Below are 16065 nucleotides of genomic sequence, written 5' to 3'. Positions count from 1 at the left end.
CTGGCAATGGAAGAAGAAGGCCTTCATGTTTGGGGTGAAGGCAAAGAAGAAAAATAGGTGGAAGAGTTGGAGTACTTTTGCAATATTGCCTTGAGGGTAAAGAAAATCTACATAAAATACCAAGGACCATGGTTCTATCATCGCCTCTCTTAGGGAAGAGGAAACTGAAATACAGATGAGAAAGCTGAAAAAAATAGTGTTGTCTCATTCTAGCCATGTGTTCAAACAAAGAGCCTAAACTGTGAAACCTTGTGTATTGAATCAGTGGAACTCCTCAGGGAATTTGGGATTGTATTCCAAACTTCACCTAGCTAAGTAAGCTGATGACAGTTACTCAGAACAACAGCACACAGCTTATTTTTTTCTCTAGAACAACACCCACACTGAGAGTTAGGACTTAATGGAGATAATTTTAGAAAAGCCTATTAGTAAGGAAAGAAAAGACAGTTATTTAAACAGTTTTGGACTGTTATGTAATCATTGAAGATGAAAATGGAAGATGAAGTTTTGTTGTTGTAGCTCTGTAAGGTCATCCTTTTTGAACTGTGGGAAAATCACATGGGACAACTGGAACTGATGATGCCATCCTTAGATACCTATGATCTTGACCTAGAACACTCTCAGGACTGATCAATACTTGCCAGGCATCACTCAAACAAAATTGTGTTACAGTCTTCCTTCAGTATCCTTGAGGGATTGGTTCCAGGACCCACCTGGATACCAAGATCCGCTGGTGCTCAAATCCTTTGTATTAAATCAAGTTGTATTGCATATAACCTATGCACATACTTCCGTATACTTTAAACCATTTCTAGATTACTTGTAACGCCTAATACAATGTAGATGCTATGTAAATAGTTGCTGGCATGTGGCAAATTCAAGTTTTTCTCTTTGGAACTTTCTCGAATTTTTTTTCTGAATAGTTTTGATCCATGTTTGGTTGAATCTGCAGTGTGGAACCCATGGATACAAAGGCCAACAGTAATTACAAGTACAAAACAATTTTCTTGGTTTACTCTTGACTCCTGGATTGCAGTTTGTCCACAGTAGACTGACATGATATGTCTACTGCTGATTCAAGTGCCACAATGGCACATTCTAGCTTGTGGGATTATCTTTTTTTTTTTTTTTTTCGGTACGTGGGCCTCTCACTGTTGTGGCCTCTCCCGTTGCGGAGCACAGGCTCCGGACGCGCAGGCTCAGCGGCCATGGCTCATGGGCCTAGCCGCTCCGCGGCATGTGGGATCGTCCCGGACCGGGGCACAAACCCATGTGCCCTGCATCGGCAGGTGGACTCTCAACCACTGCGCCACCAGGGAAGCCCTGGTATTATCTTTTAATGTTGAAGGAGTGGTAATTGGCTATTCTTGATTTAGATCCCTAGAATATGGCAAGAACCTTAAAATTGAGATAAATGTCAAAATGATATGAAAGAAATCTATGATATTTAATGTCTTACCAATACCTAATAGTAGCTTTAGATTTAACAATTAAATCCATTGCCCAAATAAAGAGTATACCAAATTGGTAAACATGTCTTAAAATTTGGCATTCTTTCTGAAAAACAAGAAACATAAAGGCTGAGAAAGTGCTAACACATTTTTCTCTTTTTAAATAGAAGTTAGATTTAAATTTTTAAAATTAAAGTGAGAGATGCAATTTAAATGCCATATTAATTTGCACATTTCCCTCATTTTCCCCAATATTTCAACTATACAATGGTGATATAGATAGAATCGTGTGTTTCTGTAGTTTAATATACTTCATCCTCAGCAGACTTTATTATGTATTTCTGAAGGACAGAAATCATCACTTTTAAATGTTTGAACAGAAAATTGCACAGGAGAAACACTTGATTGTTTTGGACATTTTTATTCAGGTATTATTTCAGATCTTTAACTTTCTGAGTTGCAGGTGTTAATATACAGTGTTTCACACATTTCTGTCATTTTAGCAAATAACTAATGCAAGAAAGAACTTCCTATGTATGTTTCTGAAAATGTGCAAGTTTCAATTCTTGAAAATTGTCTGCCAGTAAAGAACTGTTAACAACTCAATAATGAAAAGACAAACAACCCATTTAATAAGTGGACAAAGGACTTGAATTGACATTTCTCCAAAGAAATAAACAAATATCTAACAAGCACATGAAAAGATGATCAATGTCATTAGTCCTTAGGGAAATGCAAATCAAAACCACAATGAGACACTATTTCCCACTCACTAGTATAACCAATATAAAAAAGGAAAATGATGGGCTTCCCTAGTGGCGCAGTGGTTGAGAGTCCGCCTGCTGATGCAGCGGACACGGGTTCGTGCCCCGGTCCGGGAAGATCCCACATGCCACGGAGCGGCTAGGCCCGTGAGCCATGGCCGTTGAGCCTGCATGTCCGGAGCCTGTGCTCTGCCACAGGAGAGGCCACAACAATGAGAGGCCCGCAGACTGCAAAAAAAAAAAAAAAAAAAAAGGAAAATGACAAGTGTTTGTGAGGATGCAGAGAAATTGAAATTCTCATACATTGCTGGTGGGAATGTAAATGAGGCAGGTGGTTCTTCAGTAAATTAAACATAGAATTACCAAATGACCCAACAATTTCACTCCTAGGTATATACACAAAATATTTGAAAATAGGTGTTCAAATAATAACGTGTATGCGAATGTTCATAGTAGCTCTATTCACAATAGGCAAGATGTGGAAACAACCGAAATGCCATGAATGGATGAATGGATAAACAAATTGTGGTATATCCATAAAATGGAATATTATTCAGCTATGAAAAAGAATGAAGTACTGATACATGCTAAAAATTGAATGAAGCTTGAAAACATGCTAAGTGAAAGGAGCCAGACATAAAAGGCCACATGCTGAATGGCTTCATTTAGATGAAATATGCAGAATGGGCACAACTATAGATACAAAGCAGATTCGTAGTTACCTGGGGCAGGCTTGGGAGATAGCAGAAATTGAAAGTAACTGTTTAATAAGTAAGGGTTTTTGGTTTGGGGTGCTGAAAATATTCTGGAACTAGATTGTGGTGATTGTTGCCTAACACTTTGAATGTACTTAACAACTCTGGATTGTTCTTTATTTGCAGCCACTTAAGTGGCTATAATGGTAAATTTTGTGTTATGTGTATTTTAGCACCAAAAAAAATTTTTAAAAATTGTCTACCTAGTCATAGATTTAGATATTTTCCTTCTTTTCAGTCAAATATGTATTTTTTTTTTTTTTTTTTTTTTTTTTGCGGTACGCGGGCTTCTCACTGCTGTGGCCTCTCCCGTTGCAGAGCACAGGCTCCGGACGCGCAGGCTCAGTGGCCATGGCTCACGGGCCTAGTCTAGTCTCTCCGCGGCATGTGGGATCTTCCCGGACCGGGGCACGAACCCGTGTCCCCTGCATCAGCAAGCGGACTCTAAACCACTGCGCCACCAGGGAAGCCCTCAAATATGTATTTTTATCCATTGTACATAATAGAAGAGACTCCACTACTTTTCAAAAGAATTTTTCTATTTATTTTTCATTTTAGATGAAATGATGCCCTTCTGAGTGAGTACCAAATAGCCATTGAAAATGTACATTCGCATTGATTTCATGCCAAACATGTGAGTCATGTGATTAGAATTCCCATTGTTTTAAACCCAACAAAGTCTCATGTGCTATCAGACCTAATGCTGTATTTCAAGTGACAGGTATGGAGTAAGGGTAGGGATCAAAGGCACGGGTTTTAGAGTTAAGTGGATCCGTATTCTAGCTTTTCTAATACCAGATGTGGGACTTCAGACAAGGTAGAGTAATTTCTCAAATCTCAGTTTTCTCACTAGTAAAATGGGGATAATAATATCTATTTTACCCTCATGTTGTGAGAACTGAATGAGTACATATATGAAAAGTAGTTATCACTGGACTCAGCATATAGTAAATGTTCAATATGGTAGCTCCTTTTAAGACAGGCTTATATGTACTTTTTCTAGTGTAATCCTTTTATAAATTTTGTTTAATATTCACCTTCAGTGGGAAGAAAGCACAATCATCCTGCCTCAGCAGAATTCTGACTGGGAGAGTGCCTTTTTTTTTTTTTAACATCTTTATTGGAGTATAACTGCTTTACAATGTTGTGTTAGTTTCTGCTGTATAACAAAGTGAATCATCTATATGTATACATATACCCCCATATCCCCTAGGGAGGGTGTCTTTTGATGTGCTGACTAGATTCACAAAGCGGTACTTTTGATTAAATGAAGAGGTCATCAGTTAAAACGGTCACCTCCCTATTTCCACAGTCCTCCTTACCCCATCTAGCTCTCCAAGTACTCTGGAACCTTTTCCGCAGAGGACAGCAATCTAGCTTTCGGTAGAACTCGAGTGCTAGCTCAATGCGCATCTCCTTACTAAACACATCAGGAGTAGGACGTGTTTTAATGACAGAAAAAGAGGTTATTCAAAGTTTATAAAGAAAGGAAGCCGGAAGGAAGGAAGGAAGGAAAAAAGAAAAAAAAAGAGGATGAACAATAAAGAGAGTTGGTCTTGTTTCTTTAACCACGCTCCAAATTAGTCCAAGGATCCAAACTTTGGGAATGCGGGTCACACTCTGATACGCAGCCAACTGCGTAAAGAAGCTGACATAAAACTCAAAGGAAGTCCTGACTCTTGCAAAAGACAAAGGGTGCACAAAAGTTCATAATTCAAATGGGAAACCTGCCCGCTAGTCCCAGCTCAGCCCAAGGCTTTCCACATCTCCTCGACATCAGTCAGCTGGTTGTCAGCTGTACGTCAAGCAGTTTTGCTAAAGGGTTTGAAGAAAACACTTAAGTGTAAAACTTATTCCCTGATCCTCAAGGAGTTTACAACAGCGCTGGAGGGATTAGCCCTGTAACTAACACTACAGGGCGGTCAAAGAAACGTGACAAACGAGTTGGCAGGGGCCTTGAAGGCAGAGGAATTCACAGTTAGGGATCATTTGGGGGTAGGGGCTTGTCAAGGAAGCCTTTAAGAATTGGGATGTAAGCTAGGCGCAAAGCGGCGGGTAGGGTTTTAGGCGTGCGGGAAGCCGTGACGTTGCAGGTTAAAGACTGACCAGGGCACGCGGGGGTGGTGCGCGGGGCGGAGCCGCCTGACTCCTTGGGCCACGGCGCGTGCGCCGCTAACGCTCGCGCCGGGCGCGCGGCCCGTGGGAAGCCCGCCAGGACCCGCGAGCGCGAGACCCCGCGCGCCAAGGCGGGAAAAGTCGGGCGCATGCGCAGCTCAGAGCTTCGGGCTCGCTAGGATGGGGAAGGGGAGGAGGAGTTTCCTAGAGGGAACTTGACCCGTTAGCAGCCGCGGCCATGGCGGCGCGCTTGCCGCCCTCACAGCTCCCTCCGCCCGCCGCGCGACAGTTGGGGCCCGGGTCCCCACGTGTTGGGCTGGGAGCTGTGGCACACGAAGTGCTAAGCAAGACTTCGGGTCTTGCGGGCGCAGCGCGGGAGGGCGTCGTGGACAAAAGCGATTTACCCCGGCGGGGCGAAGAAGGGTCAGAGGGCCAGCGAGGGCCAGGGGGGACAGCTGCGGCTCAGGCTCCCCTCCTCAGCGCGCCCATGGGGTCCATGCGACTAGAGGGCATCTCGGTAGAGGAGGCGATGGTGACCCGGACGCAGCTGCTGGAGGAAGAGCTGAGCAGCGTAAAGGAGGAGCTGGCCCTGTGTCAGGTATCGAGGTGGCCGCCGGCCTTTCCCCTCCACAGCCGGGCCGGGGCCGGTGGGAAGTGCGCCCGTCTCCTTCTGCCTTCGGCTGCGTAGCTGCGCGGGTTTGGGACCCACCCACCTCCGCCCGGCGGCGCCCGGTGCCGGCTCCCACACCCAGCCTGGCCCGCAGCTCTGGGCTGAGGGAGGCGGCCTCGCCCGGCTCGCCGACCTCGGGCTCCCGCCCTTCTCCGGACAGTGGGCGGGCAGGGTCGGCCTCGGCGCCCTGGGTTTGGTTGACCTCACTTGGATCCCACCAAAACGCGCAGTCGCACCCCCACCGCCCCCAAGCCCAAGGGCTGTGTCGTGACTGTAGTGGTACTTGGTGCAGCAGGAATGCAATCCTTGAGTTGAAATGTGGAACGGGAAAGTGGAAACACTTTTACTGAAATAAAACCCATGGATGAAGGAGCCTGTTTTTAATTGTCAAACCCACACTTGCCCTTGTTCTTAAGTAAAACTTAAGTTGTTAAAACAGACCAATAATTTTTAGGGAGTATCAGGCTGGGAACTTTCATTCACAGTAGATGATGCTTAATATTTATTAACCAACTATGTTAATTCCATACTTCTGGAGTGAGAAATCTCATTTTCATATTGCCTGGGAAAAGCATTTACTAGATCAATTGCCTTAACATTACTTTCCTGTTATTTGTAGAGTTCGTATACACCAAAGATGGCTTGACTACTCATGTTCAGAAAGATTTGATTTTCCTTTATAGTTTTGCATCCTTACCACCATCTCTTCTCTGATTTTACCAGAACCTTTGGCAGGGTTGGGTGACTAAATGTTGGGAATTCACTCAACAGTAGATCTTTGAGTCACTCTGTCTTCAAGACAGAACCAATTAAGAACTGCTAAACAACAAGGTAACTTTATAAGCAATATCATAAGTTTAGATTAATAAAAATTCATGAATTTCATTCTCATAATTCTATTGGATTCTTTTGCAGGATTTTGTTGATTGAGTCAAGGATGTAAAAACACAGCAGTCTTGTTCAAATTGAATATGTCTTTGCTTAAACAAGTTGGGGAGGTATTATGTGACTGCCTCCTTTTGACTTTCCATTCTGTATTCTTCACTGGGTAAGGAGCAAAGGGATAAATAAAAGACACCAAGGAATTAAAGCATTTTGTCATCTCACTCTTCACCTTTGGGTAGTTTAAAGATGTGAATCCATGATAAAGGGCTTTGTTACTTTGGCAAGTCCTAATCTAAGATGCTATTTGCCCATATCTTATACACCCTTTCTCCCCTACCCCTTACTCTGTATTTACCATAGTTATGCCCTGAGCTGGATAAGGAACTAAGATGTTTACTTTTGTGACTGACTTGATTAAGAAATCAGTCTGTTGGAAACAGCCCAATGATCCTCTTCCCCCAATCCATTAACTATTCTTTCAAAATGTGACTACGGAAGATGTAAGAATTGAGATGGTCATAGGTAGCCTGGAACAATGGTTCTTGAGTTTATAGTACTGACACTGTTAGATGATCATAGGCATTCCAGTAATGTGAGATGAGGTTGGCACTATCCCATACCATAAAACTTCAGTCAAATCATACTCCTGCTGTTGGGGAAATTTGGGAGACATAATAATTGAATTGTTTTATAAAAAGCATTTAATTAAACATTCACTTTTACATTTTTAAAATTAGTTCTTCCACTTATATATTAAGCTAGAAATCACAGTACCCAAGAATACATAGTATTAACCCCTATGTTTTCCACAGCTCTCAAAAATTATACCCAAGATAAGAAATTCATTTTACATGTCAACCTAGTAAGTAGACACACATACACATGCATATAATTTCAGAAAGAGTATTTACCCTGTGTGTCCTGAACTCTGATGTTTTCTTTTAAAATCTATTATTTAAGAAAGTGCTGCTAATATCTACTAAATTAATTTCACAGCCCAGTAATGGGTCAAATGTATAGTTTGGGAAAAAGAACCCCACTAATTAATTAGTCTCAGGTCATAAGTTGCAGCTTCATTTAAATTAGTTGGTTTTTTCCCACGTTTAGCTTACAGGAATTCAATTATATGTGCTTGGTGAAGAAAAAGAAAGTGATCCCATGTACCATTCTAGTCCATTGGAATGACTCAGAATAAGCATGTAACAGAAAACAATCTCTGTTCCAACTGTTTCTCTTAATATCAGTATCTCATCCTACTCTATGTGATTGTGATATTTAAACTTTTTTTCGTATGGCCCCAGATTAGCAAGCAATATACACATACTTAGATGAAGAAAAAGTGGTTGATTTCAGTGTGGGAAGAAAAGTTGTCTGTATTGGATTTACTGAGGATAGGTTAGCTTCCAAATCTAGCTTTTTCTAAGGAACTTTCAAAGGTACTCCAAAGATCAATTTTAAGTTCATGACAGTCATGCTTTATTCACTGATTTAGAACCTAACTTCACCATCCTCTTAGTTTTGATTTTGTATTTCAAGATTGTGGTCTCTTTGTGACCAAGAATGGGGTTGTGGGTATGTGTATGTGCACATTTTTCACCACTTGTAGAATATCAGATGAGAAAAAGTTAGGTATGTGTAATGTATATATGTATAGACACACACAGGTGTACACACACACACAAATTTATGTATATCTCAAACCATATTTCTCTTTTTAGTCACAGCCAAAAACTTTTACTAAACCTATATACCAATTTCAGGTAAAGATATATTATAGCATTTAAATGAAATATATGTGCATTACTCCAACTTTCATGATGAAATTAACTTTCATGATGTATGTGATGTTGGAATTAAGAGTATATGACTAGAGAAATCAACCAGTTACATTTTGTATTAGACATTTAGGTGTGTTGAAACCTTGTCCAGTCATTCACAAAAAAAAAAAAAAAAATTGAGGGACTTCCCTGGCGGTCCAGTGGTTAAGACTCCGTGCTTCCACTGCGGGGGGCGCAGGTTTGATCCCTGGTGAGAGAACTAAGATCCTGCATGCGGTGCAGCACAGTCAAAAAAAGAAAAAAAAATTGAGAACATGTTGTATAATTAGAATTCTCACTGTTGTTAGGAGCTGTATTCTAATAGATGAATCTTTTTGTACAGTTATTTTTCATAATGATAATTTAGTGAGTGGCTAGTTTGTGCCATACTTTGTAATTAAACTCTTTCCATTGTTTTCTTTGAGTTCTGGTAGGAAATTATTTGTTTAAAAACAGAAAATAGTTTTCATATGTTTGTTGAATTCATTCCTGCAGTAGAGGTCGATCGAAGGCCTATTATGTTTGCAAATACTAAACTAGGTGGTGGGAGAGTAGGTACCCAGTGAAAAAGACAATTTTGCGTGTCTATATCTGTAAAGTTGATATTTATTTCCATGTTGATAAGTGAAAGTCAAAGCCAATCCACTGCTAAGATAACTCAGACCCAAATCTTCGGGCATTTAGTCATCTCTCATTGGCTGAGTTTAATAAACTTTGTGAGAAGGAGTAGGATTTTTAAATTTATATTTTAAATTATTTGATTCGTGTGGAAGTCCTGTAGTAAGAATAAAATATTTTATAATGAGTAATATTTAAGTATTTTTACTTTTACTTTTTTGAAAAGAACATTTTAAGTGACCAAAGGAAAGGAAAATATAAAGATAATATGGTTGGTAGTAGTTAGTTTCCTTGTTTTAATAATGCGTGGAATAGTTTGGAAACTAGTTTTGTGTTTTTTGGGGGCTTTGTTTCTTTTTGTATATGAAGGAGCGTCTTTTTAATAATTAGAGGTATAATTCACATTGAAGATAATATAGCATTTGAATAACTAAAAAACTTACAAAAACGAATACATATTGTACAGTAGTCCCACAATCCATTTGTAGCATTTTATTGCTCAGAAAAGAACTTCTTATTCTCAAGTCAAGTATCACTTATACATTTGAGTATTTTTAGGTGACAAAATCTGAATACCATTGCTGATAATAAATTAATAACAAAAGAAATTAGTAACTGAAGTTTAATAGAGAAATTTGGAAATTAGAAAGTTCTCCCCCTAATGACTTCTGGGTATAAATTGTAGTTATAAATTAACAATAGACTGTTTCTGGAGGAGTCTTTTCTTCTGGTTGCTTTTTTTTCTGGCCTCTATGATAAAAACAATTTAAGGAGAGTTTGTTGTTACTTTCTCTTTGGTGGGGATTAAAGAGGAGATGTGAAATAACCATTAACCATAACAATAGCAAAAGGAAAGAAAAGAAAAAATGTATAAATTAATATGTAAAGATTTTTTTCATCAGATATTTATTGATTTCTTACTTTGTCCCTCTAACTGTATTAGAGCTAAGTCCTTTATTAGTAAGTCATACTTACTTAAGCTGGAGTAACTCAGTTATTTTTTAAATGTTGAAAACCTACTCCTTTTTAAGTTTTTGCTTTTGTTAACCTTTCTTGCTTAGTATTTTGGGTAGAGCAGTTGAGGTGAAAAATACATGTGACTCTTTACTATTTTTTTTAACATCTTTATTAGAGTATAATTGCTTTGCAATGGTGTGTTAGTTTCTGCTGTATAACAAAGTGAATCAGCTATACATATACATATATCCCCATATCTCCTCCCTCTTGTGTCTCCCTCCCACCCTCCCTATCCTACCCTTCTAGGTGGACACAAAGCACTGAGCTGATCTCCCTGTGCTATGGGGCTCCTTCTCACTAGCTATCTATTTTACATTTGGTAGTGTATATATGTCCATGCCACTGTCTCACTTCGTCCCAGCTTACCCTTCCCCCCACTGTGTCCTCAAGTCCATTCTCTACATCTGCGTCTTTATTCCTGTCCTGCCCCTAGGTTCTTCAGAACCTTTTTTTTTTCTAGATTCCTTATATATGTGTTAGCATATGGTATTTGTTTTTCTCTTTCTGACTTACTTCACTCTGTATGGCAGTCTCTAGGTCCATCCACCTCACTACAAATAACTCAGTTTTGTTTCTTTTTATGGCTGATATTCCATTGTGTATATGTGCCACATCTTCTTTATCCATTCATCTGTCTATGGACACTTAGGTTGCTTCCATCTCCTGGCTATTGTAAATAGAGCTACAATGAACATTGTGGTACATGACTCTTTTTGAATTATGGTTTTCTCAGGGTATATGCCCAGTAGTGGGATTGCTGGGTCATATGGTAATTCTATTTTTAGTTTTTTAAGGAACCTCCATACTGTTCTCCATAGTGGCTGTATCAATTTACATTCCCACCAACAGTGCAAGAGGGTTCCCTTTTCTCCACACCCTCTCCAGCATTTACGGTTTGTAGATTTTTTGATGATGGCCATTCTGATTGGTGTGAGGTGATACCTCATTGTAGTTTTGATTTGCATTCCTCTAATGATTAGTGATGTTCAGCATCCTTTCATGTGTTTGTTGTCAATCTGTATATCTTCTTTGGAGAAAAGTCTGTTTAGGTCTTCTGCCTATTTTTGGATTGGGTTGTTTGTTTTTTTGATATTGAGCTGCATGACCTGCCTGTATATTTTGGAGATTAATTGTTTTGTCAGTTGCTTCGTTTGCAAATATTTTCTCCCATTCTGAGGGTTGTCTTTTCATCTTGTTTATGGTTTCCTTTGCTGTGCAAAAGCTTTTAAGTTTCATTAGGTCCCATTTGTTTATTTTTGTTTTTATTTCCATTTCTCTAGGAGGTGGGTCAAAAAATATCTTGCTGTCATTTATGTCATAGAGTGTTCTGCCTATGTTTTCCTCTAAGAGTTTGATAGTGTGTGGCCTTACATTTAGGTCTTTAATCCATTATGAGTTTATTTTTGTGTGTGGTGTTAGGAGGTATTCTAATTTCATTCTTTTGCATGTATCTAGCCATTTTTCCCAGCACCACTTATTAAAGAGGCTCTCTATTCTCCATTGTATATTCTTGCCTCTTTTATCAAAAGTTAAGGTGACCATATGTGCATGGGTTTATCTCTGGACTTTCTGTCCTGTTCCATTGATCTATATTTCTGTTTTTGTGCCGGTACCATACTGTCTTGATTAATGTAGCTTTGTAGTATAGTCTGAAGTCAGGGAGCCTGATTCCTCCAGCCCCATTTTTCTTTCTCGTGATTGATTTGGCTATTTGGGGTCTTTTGTGTTTCCATACATATTGTGAAATTTTTTGTTCTAGTTCTGTGAAAAATGCCATTTGTAGTTTGATAGAGATTGCACTGAATCTGTAGATTGCTTTGGGTAGTAGAGTCATTTTCACAATGTTGATTCTTCCAATCCAAGAACATGGTATATCTCTCCATCTGTTTGTATCATCTTTAATTTCTTTCATCAGTGTCTATAGTTTTCTGCCTACAGGTCTTTTGTTTCCTTAGGTAGGTTTATTCCTAGGTATTTTATTCTTTTTGTTACATTGGTAAATAGGAGTGTTTCCTTAATTTCTCTTTCAGATTTTTCATCATTAGTGTATAGGAATACAAGACATTTCTGTGCATTATTTTTGTATCCTGCTACTTTACCAAATTCACTGATTAGCTCTAGTAGTTTTCTGGTAGCATCTTTAGGATTCTCTATATATAGTATCATGTCCTCTGCAAACAGTGACAGTTTTACTTCTTCCTTTCTGATTTGGATTCCTTTTATTTCTTTTTCTTCTCTGATTGCTGTGGCTAAAACTTCCAAAACTATGTTGAATAAGAGTGGTGGGAGTGGGTAAACTTGTCTTGTTCCTGATCTGAGTAGCAATGATTTCAGTTTTTCACCATTGAGAACAATGTTGGCTGTGGGTTTGTCATATATGGCCTTTATTATATTGAGGTAAGTTCCCTCTGTGCCTACTTTTTGGAGGTTTTTATCATAAATCGGTGTTGAATTTTGTTGGAAGCTTTTTCTGCATCTATTGAGATGATAGTATGCTTTTTTCCTTCAATTTGTTAATATGGTTTATCACATTGATTGATTTGCGTATGTTAAAGAATCCTTGCATTCCTGGGATAAACCCCACTTGATCATGGTGTATCATCCTTTTAATGTGCTGTTGGATCTGTTTGCTAGTAGTTTGTTGAGGATTTTTGCATCTCTGTTCATCAGTGATATTGGTCTGTAGTTCTCTTTTTTTGTTACTATTTTGTTTTGAAGCAAGCTATAAGATAAATTTCCAGATAACATTGGTTTCAGGGATTTTGTAGTTTCATCAACATACCTTTTAAAAAGAGCACATAATGCTACATAGTTTAACATTTCCTTCACCAGAGGTTTATGACATGTAATTTCTATATATGTTGACATTTCTTGTCCTTAACTGAAATCATTTTAATACCTAAATGCTGAATTCTTGCTTCTAAAAGATAAAGTATGACATATAAGAATAGTTAGGTAAGGTAGTACTTTGCAGTACTCCCGCTGTCAAAAGTCTTTAAAAAACAGTCAAACAAAATCAAAGATTTGAGCATTAAAAAATGAAAACATAAAAATTTAAGAAGTAAGTATGGGTAAATATATTTCCAATCTTGGAGCAGAGAAGGCTTTTTTCTAACTTGTAGAAGAAAACCATAAGCCATAATGAAAAAGATGTTTGAATATATAAAAGTAATAACTACCTTTTCCCCAAAAATCTCCATCATAAATAAAGTCAAATAAACAACAACATACTGGGAACAAATAATTGTAACACATTTGGTAGACTTAAGTCCAATTTTAAGATTTCCAATGACATTTCTTATATTTAATTGGTGGAACTCAGTCACAAAGCCCATAGGCAAGAGAGGCCAGTCTTTTAGTTGGCAGCAAAGATCAAAAATGGTTTCTGTTACTAAGAGGAAGGGGAGAATGGATGATGCCACACAAGTAAAACCAAACAAATAAAATAACAAACAAATATAGTATTATGAAATGAAATGTGATTTGAAAAAAAAATTAAACAGGGTAAGGGGTTACCAGAGATTTGTGGGTTTTGGTGGCTATAAATATAGTAGTTAGGGAAGACTTCTCTTGAAGAGGCAACATTTAAACAAAGACCTGAGTGATGTGAGGTAATAATGTACATGAAAATCTGGTAGATTGTATATTTAAAAGGACCTGGTACAAGTAGAGCCAGAAGGTCCCTGTGAATAAGAGGGTGAGTGATAGATGAGGCTGGAGGGCCAGATGGTGTAGGGTCATGTCGCCTTGGTAGAGTTTGGATTGTTTTCCTAATCTGATGGAAATCCACTGGACGATTTTGAGCTGTAAGGAGCCCAGGAGACCATTGTAGGGAGCTAGGCAAGAGGTAGAGTTGCTTGTAGTAGGATGGTGGATAGTACTTGTTCCACTTGTACTAGGTAGAAGTGTTCAGAATTGGGATATATTTTGTAGGTAAGGCTAATAGGATTTACTAATGGTTTGGATATGAAATGTGAAGAAAGAGAGCAACCAAGATTGATTCCTAGATCTTAAGTTTTTAAACAATAAGTAGGTGGTGGTGTCATTTTCTGAGATGCAGAGCGGGCAGGTTTGTGAGAGGGTAGGAAGTCAAAAACTTTATTTTGGATAAATTCAATTTGAGATGCCTATTAAGAATTGACAATATAGAGGACCTTGAAAAATGATTTTAGCGTTATGGTGGGGAGGGAAGTCTGACTGGAGGAGATTACAGAGTGAATGGGGAGTGAGGAAGAAGAGATCATGATTGTAGGCAACTGTTTCAAGGAATTTTGCTGAAAAGGGCAGCTGAAAATGAAGCAATAGCTAGAGGACAGTCTCATTTTAGAACAAATTTACCTTGATATTCAGCCCTTCAGCATTTGCACCCTTAAATGTGAGTAGTAGAAATAGTAAAATAAATGTGGGTTACCAGTGTAAGAACTTTTTAAAATAAAGCTTTCCTGTTAAACTTTTCAAGAATCTGTTTTATAGTTATAGAACTAGGGATCAAGTAATTATGTTTTTAATTTTTTAATTTAATGCAGTATATTGCCTTCTGTGCTGTAGCTACAAAGCAATGAATTTAAAATGTCTTTTATTTCTTTAAGGCTGATAAAGAATTCGTATGGTCTTTGTGGAAACGTCTCCAGGTGACAAACCCAGATCTCACGCAAGCAGTCAGTTTGGTTGTGGACAGGTGAGTAACCAAGTTATTTTTTCGTCAGTATTTAGTTGGTTGAATTTGTTTTTCTTCATTATTAAAATTAACACTTGGTGTTAATCCCCTGAAGAGATTCATTTGATTTCCAAAGGAATGTTGAGCATGATATTACAATTACTGGATTTATTTCAAGGTGTGTCAGTTTGCTAAGTACAGCTAGGCCTTATCTTCTGCTCATATTCTGACATATTTGGGAAGTTTGCAGGTAAGAGAGACACTTTGTGTGTATGTGTTTGTGTCTGTGTGTGTTTGTTTTAAGCTCTTACTACTCAACTTTAAAAATTGGAGAAGTTCCTGTTGTTTGGCTTCAGAGACTGACCCTGTAGGCAACTTCCTAGACATGATCCTTCCTAGACATGGCTCAGTTTTCCCCTAAGATAATTGCAGTGTGTACTTGAGAGCCTGGGTTGACCTTGCCAGAGTAGAGTAAGTGTTCTGGAATAGGTTGAGAGATTTCCGTATTACCCTGTAGGGGATGCCCAGTCATTTAACTATAGATTATTGGGCCTCTCCTTGGTCATTAGAAACAGTGGAGTGATGCTGGGTACTTCTTATCAAACATTTGGTATACAGTAGTCTCATGACACTTAGATAGCAATTAAAACACTTGCTTTCCTATTAAATGGATATCATTATATTTCCTAAATGAGAAGCTAAGCATATGGTTGCCTTTTCTTCTTTTTAATTGGAATTATGATTATATAATCTGAATATCAGTTTTTGATAACTTCAAGTATATTCACCTTTGGAGTCGCTAGCCCTGGGATCATTCTAATATTGTTTGGAATTTGACTGAAAAATCTATGATACATACCCATGGCTAATTTTACCATCCTTGGTTATCGTGAACTCTTAAAACAGAATAATTAGATTCTTCTCATGGTCTTGTATGTCTAATTCATCAATGAGATTTTCCTTTTGATGATCAGAATTAAGTCTTTTGTTGAAGTACCCTTATTAGTTCCTCAGTCATTCTCGAGATTAAATGTGATCACTCTCAGTTTTACTGTTTTTTAGCAGAATAGGACTTCAGAAGATATATTCTTGGGATTTCTTTAGTCATTTCTGTGATTCTTTCATTATCCTCCTCTCCTTTTAGTTGTATACATTTTTCAGCTTTCTAATTTGTTTATTTTTTACAACTTTCTAAAGCGATTCTTAATTTTCCCTTTACTCTTGGTTGAGACAGAACCAAATAATAAATTATTGTTAGGTCATCTTTCTCATTCTTTAAGATTTTTATTTTTCACATTTTATAATATACATAATAT

At 38.3% G+C, this 16065-nt stretch overlaps 1 protein-coding gene across 1 annotated transcript in view; it reads left to right on the top strand.

Annotated features, from left to right (window-relative positions):
• Nucleotides 1–5323: 5323 nt before the first annotated feature.
• Nucleotides 5324–16065, top strand: part of CNTLN (centlein) — a gene marked incomplete at both ends in the record, with an annotated part of 349797 nt that continues 339055 nt past the window's right edge. The window contains 2 exons of the mRNA XM_079706500.1: nt 5324–5683; nt 14682–14770. Coding sequence (XP_079562626.1) covers nt 5324–5683; nt 14682–14770 — 449 coding nt within the window. The remainder of the gene's footprint in view (nt 5684–14681; nt 14771–16065) is intronic.

Source organism: Hyperoodon ampullatus, assembly GCF_949752795.1.
Source record: "Hyperoodon ampullatus genome assembly, chromosome: 6".
Taxonomy (NCBI): Eukaryota; Metazoa; Chordata; class Mammalia; order Artiodactyla; family Ziphiidae; genus Hyperoodon; species Hyperoodon ampullatus.
Note: the sequence above shows the minus strand (reverse complement) of the source record. Positions and strands in the feature narration are given on the sequence as shown.